The 12034-nt window shown below is 34.9% G+C and overlaps 1 protein-coding gene across 1 annotated transcript in view; it reads right to left on the bottom strand.

Moving 5' to 3' along the window:
• The window catches only part of LOC117326421 (laminin-like protein epi-1), a 71461-nt gene extending 59926 nt beyond the window's left edge, over positions 1–11535 (bottom strand). The window contains exons 1-2 of the mRNA XM_033883170.1: positions 11100–11535; positions 2118–2354 (exon numbers count right to left, since the gene is read on the bottom strand). Coding sequence (XP_033739061.1) covers positions 2118–2354; positions 11100–11489 — 627 coding nt within the window. The 5' untranslated portion in view covers positions 11490–11535. The remainder of the gene's footprint in view (positions 1–2117; positions 2355–11099) is intronic.
• Between the last annotated feature and the right edge of the window lie 499 nt (positions 11536–12034).

The raw sequence follows: 12034 nt of genomic DNA, 5'->3' as shown, positions 1-12034 counted from the left end.
GAGAAATGAAAGTTCCATTATGATAACATTCAATTCATTTCATTGAACAATAATACTACAATTTCTTATCAATTTCACTCAATACTACAAAATTTCATTAAATTCACTCAAAACTACAAAATATCAATTTCACTAAAACTACAAAGTCTTGTCAATTTCACTTAATACTACAAAATTTTGTCAATTTCATGAACTTTTTACTTTATTCACAAATAATGCCTATTATCCAAATTAATCCAATTATTTCTATTTGACTCCTTCACATGTAACAACTTATTGATATTTGGGGGGAAAAAATGTATTTGGTTCATAGAATAATTTGTGAAGAAAGAAAAATAACAGGAAATTTAACCTTAGTACTATCATGACATCTATAAAAGTATACCTTTCAATATGCGTTTAAACAAATACATGTACATATTTAGTTGTATATACCAAACTTTCTTTTATCCCATCATTTTTATAAGTTACAGTTGACCTATTTTTACATGAATTTACATGAGGACTTTAACCTAACACTCCATTCTCACCTTACCATGTGACCCAGTTTATAGAGATACTTAGTATATATAATGCCATATAAAAATGTTTCTGCCGAGTCAGTGGTTTTTAACAAAAATCAAAAGATTGTTGTCCCATACAGCCTTTGTCGGTGGTCATTTGAAGTCTTGTGTTATAAAACACCTCTGAGATCAATCTTTTCTTTAGTTACAATGTTATCCGAGGTGGAAAAAGGACTCCGCGAGCCACATTTGTCCCTTTATCCTTTTAAAATGTAACTTTTACCTTCCGGTTAGAGTTCAAATTCAATGTAATATATCTATTTACAGACAAGTTTACATATTATAGCATCACACAGCTAATCCTAGTTATGCAGTTATTTGGAGAATACAAGATTCAATCTGCACCCAGTTGCAGATAGAGGAGAAACATTTTATGCACAACGTCCCAGGGGTCATACCACTCTTTTTGTGAATTGAGGAGATGAAATGTTAAGGCAGTATATCCTAGGGCTATGTGCTGTTTTCTCTAACAGAGAAGAGTTCCAATTTGTTAGCTTTTTTTCCTCATCTAGTGTTTCATCCAAATTAAATTCAGCAAAGAGTTGGATGATAAAAAACATATTTAACAAAGAAAAATCCTTTCCAACAAACCTATATACATTAGAAGGGCTTTCAAACCTGAATTTTTCTTTATGTATATATATAGAGGAAGTAAAGGAGTCCCCATGACCTATATGTGTATAAATGAGATTATGGGCCTGCTACAGTAGAAAAGATGTGGGACACTCTGCCTTAAATGAGGTGGCAAATGTTCAAGAAATTTGTCTCAGAACTTGGTTCAGTGATGTGTATTTTTATGAATCTGCTTATAAACATGTACATAGTCTATAAATCCATACCAGTAATGTATACACAGTCCTTTACCCCAGGTCAACTGGAAGGGTTAAATTACTTGATGTGTATCTAACTCTGTCCAAATACAATACATAATCTGGTTACTATTTGTTTTCAGTGAAAATGTATATATAATTTATAAATATCTACTCTTCAACTGGCTGTACATCAAACAACAGGCATATGTATACATGTGATTAATACCTTGAAATTTAGCTGTAGTTTTAATCTTAATACAAGGATGTCTAACACCATCCATAAATTCTGACTGGACTCATGTTAGTTACCAGTAATTTACAATCAGATTTAATATACTGTACAGTTGAAGGACTAAGATGTGCCCCTGTAACTTATATTCAAACCAATTAAAGATACTTTCAGATTTCAATAACTACTAAAATTAATTATTCCATCATAACATTTCTTAATATGTTGCTATAGTCTGACAGTGAGTGCTTCTAAGAGCTTTATTGACTCAGATCACTAATGATATGAGGAGTGCTGTGTGAGTAGCAACAAGCTTAGATGGCCTCGAGTAAGCCGATAGTATTTTTTAAAACTAAATCATCTGTCATTTTCTAACTAAAAGCCAATTAATTGTCAAAGGTATTATAGACGAAATTATCAAAACGATTTGAAAAAGAAAAACAACATGTCAATAATACTTTCGTCAAATTTGATGTGCGCATAAGAAAAAGACCAACTTTGGTGAAATCTTACCTCTCCATTAACGAGTGGGACAATCTTGGAAAACTGAGTGGCACAGATGACAGAATCATCAGCTGTCAGTTTGCTGTCAGCTTCCACAGCAAAGAATTTGTTACAGTCACTTGGTGTGTCTGCAAAATACTGCCATGGTTTCCACGTCTGACCATTGTCCACAGAGCGTTCCAGTGCCCAAACCCCTGGACGTGGAGAGTTAGCCATCTTGATGAACACGTAGGCGACATGGAATTCCTGAAACAGAAAATTAACAATTGAATAAAGATTACATCCAATGCTACTGATTTATACTTTTCAAATGTCTAATATACATCTCATGACATCTTCATATCATATAGATTTCACAGCTACAAATGCTTTCAATTCATGTTTTGAAATTTAACCGAGGCCAAAGTACTATTTTTTAATCAAAAGTCAGGTTTGATTTTAAAAGATTATATTAGAAGTAGAAATATGTCACAGTGAAATGAAAGCCCAGAAAATTTTAATTTTAACTAAAAAGGAATAAAATACCGATCATTCACAGTTTTTTTCTCGTCTTCCCTATCAATGGAGATAAGCTGTGTAAGAGGTATGACAGAAACGTAGAATTTGTGCTAACTTGCCTTTGAATACGTTTGTACTTCACGACAATGTAATTTATTTAAACTTGACAGTGTCCAGTTGTAAACCACACAAGTATTTAATTCAGCAAGTCATCTTCAGTGCTTTTATAAAGTTAAATGTGGCACTGGTAATTAGGAAATGTGAATCTTTCAGATGGGGGACATAACAGAAATGGAATAAATCCTTTCAAGTAATATACATTTTACAGCATATGGCCTAGTGTAAGTTTTTATCTAAACAGGTTTCCATAGGACATGAGGTTTTTATCTAAACAGGTTTCCATAGGACATGAGGTTTTTATCTAAACAGGTTTCCGTAGGACATGAGGTTTTTATCTAAACAGGTTTCCGTAGGACATGAGGTTTTTATCTAAACAGGTTTCCGTAGGACATGAGGTTTTTATCTAAACAGGTTTCTGTAGGACATGAGGTTTTTATCTAAACAGGTTTCCGTAGGACATGAGGTTTTTATCTAAACAGGTTTCGGTAGGACATGAGGTTTTTATCTAAACAGGTTTCCGTAGGACATGAGGTTTTTATCTAAACAGGTTTCCGTAGGACATGAGGTTCTTATCTAAACAGGTTTCCGTAGGACATGAGGTTTTTATCTAAACAGGTTTCCGTAGGACATGAGGTTTTTATCTAAACAGGTTTCCTTAGGACATGAGGTTTTTATCTAAACAGGTTTCCGTAGGACGTGAGGTTTTTATCTAAACAGGTTTCCGTAGGACATGAGGTTTTTATCTAAACAGGTTTCCATAGGATGTGAGGTTTTTATCTAAACAGGTTTCCATAGGACATGAGGTTTTTATCTAAACAGGTTTCCATAGGACGTGAGGTTTTTATCTAAACAGGTTTCCATAGGACATGAGGTTTTTATCTAAACAGGTTTCCATAGGACATGAGGTTTTTATCTAAACAGGTTTCCATAGGACATGAGGTTTTTATCTAAACAGGTTTCCATAGGACATGAGGTTTTTACTAAGTAACGGTTCTGGTCTTACCAAGTTTATAGCTTATCGGGTAAGTTTACTCCAGGTGTGCAATATACTTTTAACAGGTTACCAGATTAAATACAGGTTACCATAGTTTCTGGTTTTAACAGGTTACCAGATTAAATACGGGTTACCATAGTTTCTGGTTTTAACAGGTTACCAGATTAAATACGGGTTACCATAGTTTCTGGTTTTAACAGGTTACCAGATTAAATACAGGGTTACCTTAGTTTCTGGTTTTAACAGGTTACCAGATTAAATACGGGTTACCATAGTTTCTGGTTTTAACAGGTTTCTGTATAATATACCAAGTAAGATTTACCTCAGGGTGAAGTGGAAACACCATATAAAATTTACCTAGAATTTTTTTTTTCATTGTATGTACCTGGTATACGTTTATTCTCATGACCTAGATGTAGACAGGTCCCTGCCTATTTAGGTTTCATTTAGAAATGAAATACACGCAAAGACCATACACACACACCTGTTGTCTATTTCTGAAAGCATGTAGATCGGAAATTAGGGCATTTTGGTAATTTATTAGGATATTTACAGTATGTACATGCACATATCTTGCAATCCATTTAGCTGAGGATAGTTGACAGCCAATGTACACAGACATAAATTTAGCTGCTAGATTAACACACAGGATTATACCAACATGTGTATGTAGTTTTTCATCACATAATAATGTGTCACATTTTACACTTGTAGTTAAAACTCCACATACATGCAAATCGACTGAGCTAACTAGTGATTATTAAATTAATGTTCCACTGTTTCATCTATACAAGCTATTACCGGAACAAATGTGGCTGTTAATTTCATATTCATGTAAATATCACGTTTTATTCTTGATTTCATTGCCAACAACTTAAAAGTTTTCACTTGAATGTGCGAGTAGATTACACATAAATAGCAGTGTCTTGTTGTCCTGAACCATCTATAGAGCATGTACTACCGGTGTCAAGCAAAGGGTGTAGATCTTGTGTTCTTTATGTGAAACATACCATGCATACAAAATGATGGTTTTAAAAGGCCAAATTCTGCACAACAGACAATCTAAATTTGTGTCATAATCGGTTCTATTACACCATACAGTTTTTTTTTTTTAAATTGACAGCCTACAAACTAAATATAGCTTCTAATTGGCTAATACCCAAGAGTCAATTGTGACAGGATGCCAAGATATTCAGGTGTCAGATTGGTCAGGTTTTACTTAACTGATTTTCATCCTCATATGAATGGTTGACTGTGAAAAAAGCTTAATGAGAAAGATTGTCAGATTAGACAGGTTTTACCATAGCACTATTATGCTGTTCAATGTCATTGTTCAGTGAGTTCAAGGCTCTGAAGATTCAATTTGGGGCGGTCTCTTTCTAAATAGTATTCAGGGGTTAGTCTAGGATTTGAAAAATACAACCAATTATTAAATATAGGGGAAATAAAGGGCTGCAGTGTCTTGAATTATTCTTTAAACTTTTAACATTTCACAGCTACTCTTTGCTATAATTCTTACATATTTCATTAAAATTTGGGGGAATTCCCCTGTTTTTTAGAATATCCCCTGTTGTATAGGATTTTTTCTTGATTGGGAATTTGTTTTTATTTAAAGGGAAAAACACCATCAGTGGTGAATACTACCTAATTTTGGTAGTGAAATCAGTCCAGATTAACCTCTGGTATTTAATGACTATATTAAATTTGTATCTTACTGAAGAAAATAAGGTAAAGACACAATCACACCCATCGTTTTTATAAAATTTTCAAAATCTTGCATTAAAATGTGATCGTAAGAATTTGAAATGTGTCCTATAATCACAACATAGAAGTTATAAAATGTTTGAATTTGAAATCCAGTCATCCTGTATAGTACAAAGTGTACAAAGTAATAACTGGTACATGTGCTAGACATTGCTAAGTCAGTAATTTCTGGCCTAGCAGCTGTTAACTGCTGGTAGACAAGAATATTCTCTGTTATAACACCAGAAATCCTGTCAGAACATATACACTGACAAATATCAGACTAACTGCTAAGTAACTATGGTAACAGGGAGATAAGAAATGTTATATATGTAGGCCAAGTAGAGTAGCCTAGGATATATATAGTATATAAATATATGTGTGTGTAGACAGACTCTTTACTGTAATCCCCATCAGTTCCTGTCAGGTCCAGGAGTGTGGCATGACTCCCTGGGAGCTGCTGATCATGATAAGACACTCAATGGGGACTGTTCATCACACACTCCTAATAATCTAAACCCTCTAAATCTATCTGGGAATTATTGTACTCCAAAACAGATACTCAACATTCCAGCTTTTTTTACGAGAAGGGAGATAACTGGATTTAATTCCGACATAGAGTATATTAGTACATACTTTGTATAAAAGAAAAAAAAGCTTAGGTACATTATCAAATTATGAGGTGAAAATAGAGTAAAAAAAGTCTCCTTGCCTATGAATAAGAAAAAAAGAAACGTAAAATATTTCAAATTTCAATTATAAGTAATTTGATGTAAATGATTCAAACTCATATAGATAAACCAGATCCCACAGGAATCCCAGAGGCCTCCACCATTGAATGATCTTTATTGGTTCAATGTCAAACTGATCTTCTATTTTTTCCCTTCTTTTTTCCTTTCATCTTGAAAATCTGATATCTTATATCCCTCCAGTACTTTTCAAGAAATAGCAATATCAAACTTAAATTCTAAAAGGGTAAAGATGACCATAAAAATGTCATGCTGGGTGGATCAGCTTTAATCAAGTCTGAAATGAACTGGCACAACTAGGGACCAAGGGGAACCTTATCATCAAATTTTTAAAATAACCCTCCAGTACTTTTCAAGAAATCGCGCTAAACAATCTTCAATTCTGAAAATCCAAGATGGCCAACTGTAGGTCATTTTGTTTTTCTGATCAAAAAACTTGATTGAATTGGCACAAGCAGGGACCAAGGGGAATCTATACATGAAGGTTGAGAAAAATCCCTCAGGTACTTTTCAAGAAATGGCGATAACAAGGATTGTTTATGGACAGACGGACGACAGACGGACGACGGACGACAGACCACACATATACAAAGATTTGAGTACCTTACCATCTGATTGATGATGGTAGGCTAATAATTACAGTGGACTTCACATCTTTTTAATTTTAATTTTACCCAGAGCTTGCTAGAAAATAGTTATAAAAGAAATAAAATTTATGGCTATGTATGTTCCTCCCACACACAGCTTGAGTGTCTTCAATGATATATGAAGCCAATTAATTTATAGCCGTGTTGGTGCAGGCATTTTTGTTTCTGAAGACAGGTTTAAACAACAACATAAATTATAATGCACACAACTGTGGATATTTAAATGCATAATATGTACCATAATTATCTTGAGTAATAATACTGTATATATGTACATACAGCATTACCATCTAAATTACAGTAAAGGCCAACATCAGAATGGAGTCACACCAAAATATTACACGATATCACACAGCTGTAAGACTTTATCGCCAACAACTTTTATTTATCAAAATAATATCATTTGTCCAGAGAAATTAGCATATTAAAGAAATTCAGCAATGCAGTTATGGATTAACTGTTAAGAAAATATGGTACTTGAATGAGATGGCATTGTATACCATGTGGTGTTCAATAAATCTGAAGGCATTTTCATATGAAGGACCTATCGCATTAAAATCGGACAACATCAAGGACAAAATGATCAAATGAATGGGTAGAATTTGTTAAATGAAATTTTGTGGTGATCAAAATTTGTTTCAGAATTTTTTCTTAAAACATTTAGAAGATCATTTCTATCTAACAGGTATATTGAACTGTGACATGTATCCCTGGTAAATACCAGCTGGCCACAATATATTGCTCAGCTAATTGATGGATTGAACTTGTTCTAGTTAAAGTGCAGCCTAGAACACAAGGGGGGGGGGGGGGGGCTGTAAAACTTTTAGACACTGTTTACGAGAATATCTTCATCATTACAATATTTCTCTCCTAAAAATTTTAATCATTTAAATATGATTTTAACATGTGCCAAATCTAAGTGTTAGAACCCTGTACATTCATTGAACCCAGACAGTACACTGTATTGGCTGTGATCCACAAACACAGGTGGCCACACTTGATACTAAACAGGACCTGTTGTGAAGCCACCCACTTGACTAGAGGAGACTGACATGGCTGTCCCAGATCACAGTACCCTCCTGTGATGCTCATGTCAGTACCCTCTTGTAATAGACTGATCCTTCTCTATGAGATCACAGTACCCCTGCTGTTATGGCCTCAGTTTATGGACTGACCCTGCTAACCCTAATACTATGGACTGACCCTATGGTCAGACAGAGTACCCTTGTAATGGACTGGCCCTACTACCCAAGTTGTTATGGACTAACCTACTGTTGGACAGACTATCCCTTGTAATGGAACAGTCCAGTGAGATGCTGACCAGACACTGGGCTTTGTGTAGGGGTCACTGAGTGTGCCAACACCACCAGGATATACACCAATTAAAACCACATGTGATATCCGCTCAAAACTACTGAGAAATCCTGTACCAGCTACTCATTCAAAAGCTGTGAGAAATAACACTATACTGTTTCAGTATCCAACTTGTATGAAAATAAAGATGTCAGTCTAGAAGATTTATTGCATTAAATAATGATGATTTACTTTGTTTTCTTAAATATCTTACCATTATAATACTATGATGTTACTTGAAAGTTTTCTCAAGAAAGTAAATTTCAAAATGCACTTCTTGGGAACATTTTCATTTACAGTAAAAAAGTTCTCAGTATTTTTTTTATAGATATTTTTGCCATGTTCAAATGGATATGTAGTGAAACTTTTAATAATTGTTTAGAATTGGTGGGAACTTTTTAAATAACCCGTGTTATACAACATACCACATTTCCACTTCTCTACTCCAACTATCCACCATTATTCTTGAAAAAACCAAAACCCACATAAAATTTGTTTTCTTTAATATCCAAATTATTATCCATTTAATTGGAACAGAAGAGGAGAAACAAGGATTGACACACTGATATTTCACCATAATCTACATTTACACTGTAGCCTTTATTTACACTGCATCATATAACATAGTTATGATTTCTTATTAACAAAACATCAGCAACATGATTGATTGATGGGGCTTAATGTCCTTGTTCCAGTTATACATCAGCAACAATGTTGTTAACAGGATAAATACGGAATGTATCCATTGTGGTCAGCTTGACATACTGACCACCTGTGGATGAGCCCATCATCTGATATCTAGTTTGGGAGTGGACAATAGGTGTTTATATAATGCCTGACCACAGACATATATTTAGGTATTTGATAGTGGTGTAAAGGGGTGTTGATCTACCTGTACAGGTAAACTGGAATAGGTGGTACTGACAGCTGTTTTGTAACATGATCCCATCAGCAATTTCAAAATTAGCATAGGTAACACCGATGTCTAACTGTGTGTACCTGCCAACTTGACAAAATTCAACAAATTCCATCTATTTTAGAAAAATAAAAGATGTTTTTCAACTGAACTTAATATCTTGAAATTACTTTTTGTTTTTTCACAAACATCTTTTTGGGGGGGGGGGGGGGGGTTGATGTATATAATCATGATTGGCTACACACTATGCATTCATTTTTTATGTATGTACATCACATAATATCACTCCTAGACCTCAAATGGTTGTATAAAATAAGAAGGGTGTGGACTTACAAGCTTTCCAAATCTTACCCCCAAAATCTTTAAAGTGAGTTTTGGTGCCAAAAAAGTCAAGTCCACAAAATGGTAAAATGCGAAAAAATCACAATTTGTTTCTGCATGATGTTGCTATAACATCACTCCTAGACTTCTAATGAATGTATGTAAACCAAATTAGAAGGGTGTGAGGTGGATACTTTTGGACTTACAAGCTTTCCATAAACTTACCCCATAAAGTGGTGTGGGATGCCGACGCCTGGGGTACAGCATTAGCTCACGGTTAGTCGTAACCAGTGAGCTAATGATCAGCAAGTCATCCAGCTCCTTGAGAGTATGTTTTTGAGTTTTCAAAATGAAATTCAACTCTTGGAATTGAAGCCACAGCATGTCTATATGACATTTGCTTTGACCCTTCAGATTTCTGAGAACTGTTAACCAACTTCTGTAATTGCCTAGTGACCAGCTAGACTGATTACTAACAATTTATGCAGAAAAAAACACAGCTGACCATTTACAGCTGTTGCTAAGGAAATTTCAGTAATATGAACTTCATTTATTGCTATTACCTTTTTATCAACAGTAATTAATAATTAATGTAGTAAATTTCCAACCTCTTGCTGTGACCTTTAGATTAACAGTGATTTTTTGACCTTCAACCTTTTGCTGTGACCACATTAGCAAGACTTAAAAGGTTAATGATGTCACTTTCTATTCATTTTAATTACATCAAGTTGATTGGAACCTGTTGCTCTAACTTCCAGTAGTAAGTCAATTCAAGAAATTCTATAAAAAGCTACCCGTCTTTAAACAACGTCCTGTGACCTAATGACCTTGACCTTATGATTCATAATGTGATATGGTGCATTTCACTCAGTTCTGCCAAATGATTTCCCTCTATTAAAACCATTTGGTCTAGACATTCTAAAACTTTGCTTTGACCTTGATAATGGGAGGCATAGAACCGATAGATGAAACAAACTCCATTAATATGTTTGATGTGGTTCTATACTTGAAATTAATCTTATCAACAACAGAAAAATTGTACAAATACATTACAGTTTTGAAAACTGATTTTCTAAAGTGTGGATGTCATTTATTAACAGAAGCAAACAGGACTTGCCATACAAATGTGTTAAAACCTGTTTTTGATTCACAATCTTTAACATTTTAGGCCTTAACTTGTCTCCAATAACTTTCAACAATTTAAAGTCTGAAGTCTCTATAATCTGTACTTTGTGCAAAGAAACTTGCAAATTAAAGTAAATCTGGTCTACATAATAATCTGCTGTCTATTTCGGGAGCTAAATAAACATATAATTTGGTTTAGTCAATGCGGTTCTGACTACAGTACAGGTTGACACGCATTTACCCTACTTACTTAACTGTGTAAAAGTTTACCTGTGTAATAACTTACCTGTTAATTACATTTTAGTTACTGTTGTTTGGGTCTCTGCTTGTCTGTTATATTATGGACGCATTCAACGTTGTAGGATATTTACGGTAATTGGGAAACGCTAGTTTGTCGCTTGTTTATGTAATCTAAGGCTTTAAAGCGAAGGTCAACCCTACAAAATCGGCACCAGCGGATGTCTGCCTAATGCAAACTCTTTTTAAACATATTTTTACTATTGATTTTTTTCTTTGCTCACGTACCTGACCCAAATTGACGGTGAGGTTGACAGCGTTGTAAGCCATACCCCGAGACAGAGGGGGGCTCTGCCACCATCGCTCCGTACCATCAATAGCATAACGTGCAGGATGTTCTTTTCCGGGCCGACTTCGGTCACAGAAGTCACAATACTGTCCTTGGATAAGTTCTGTATTACCACTCGTTCTTTCCTGGCCTGTTGCACCCGTAAGACGACAATAAAGTTCTCTACTTTCTCTACCGGTCGGTGTCTCGCCACAAGTTGATGTTGCAGTGATTTCTCGTCCCTGAGCTAAATTAAAGTAGGGTGGGGTTAAAACCTCTGCACAAATAAATTGAGTAAAAGTTAAAATCAGGGATAATTTCAGCACGGGATGAAGTTCCCGTACCGCCATCTTGCAATTCTGCTGTGTAAGTAATAAGTTCCAAATCTTTTCGGTGAGGGGAACCTATCACTTGGACGATCTCATTTTCACTCGAGGGTATACAGACCCTCAAAACTTGTGGTTTTACTGAAAGTCAACGAAGCGAATCCATACATAAACCCGTCTGTTCTTATCGATATAATCAAAAATAAAGACGTCGTTTGTCTGTCTGACGACGGCTTCAGGTATACTCTAACACTTTTTAGGTTGATATGACACGGCCGTGAGTAATGGAATGGCCTGACCCAATTAAGCGGCTTTAGATTAACTGTCTGAAAGCCCACATGGTTCTAACAAACAGCTGATGCCCGGCTTCTTGGCATTTAAATATGTGAAGTCACTAACATCTGATAAACACACCGGATAATATTGTGGTTTATTTATTTTTAAAGTAAAGTTACTTTCAACAGAGCTTTTGTTTTCGTTTTATTGTAGTTTCATACAATTACATTATAAATACTGCCTGTGTACCGGTATCCTATCACGACCCTAGACTGGTATTTTATCTGTACATT

This window comes from Pecten maximus, chromosome 4 (assembly GCF_902652985.1).
Source record: "Pecten maximus chromosome 4, xPecMax1.1, whole genome shotgun sequence".
Classification (NCBI taxonomy): Eukaryota; Metazoa; Mollusca; class Bivalvia; order Pectinida; family Pectinidae; genus Pecten; species Pecten maximus.
Note: the sequence above shows the minus strand (reverse complement) of the source record. Positions and strands in the feature narration are given on the sequence as shown.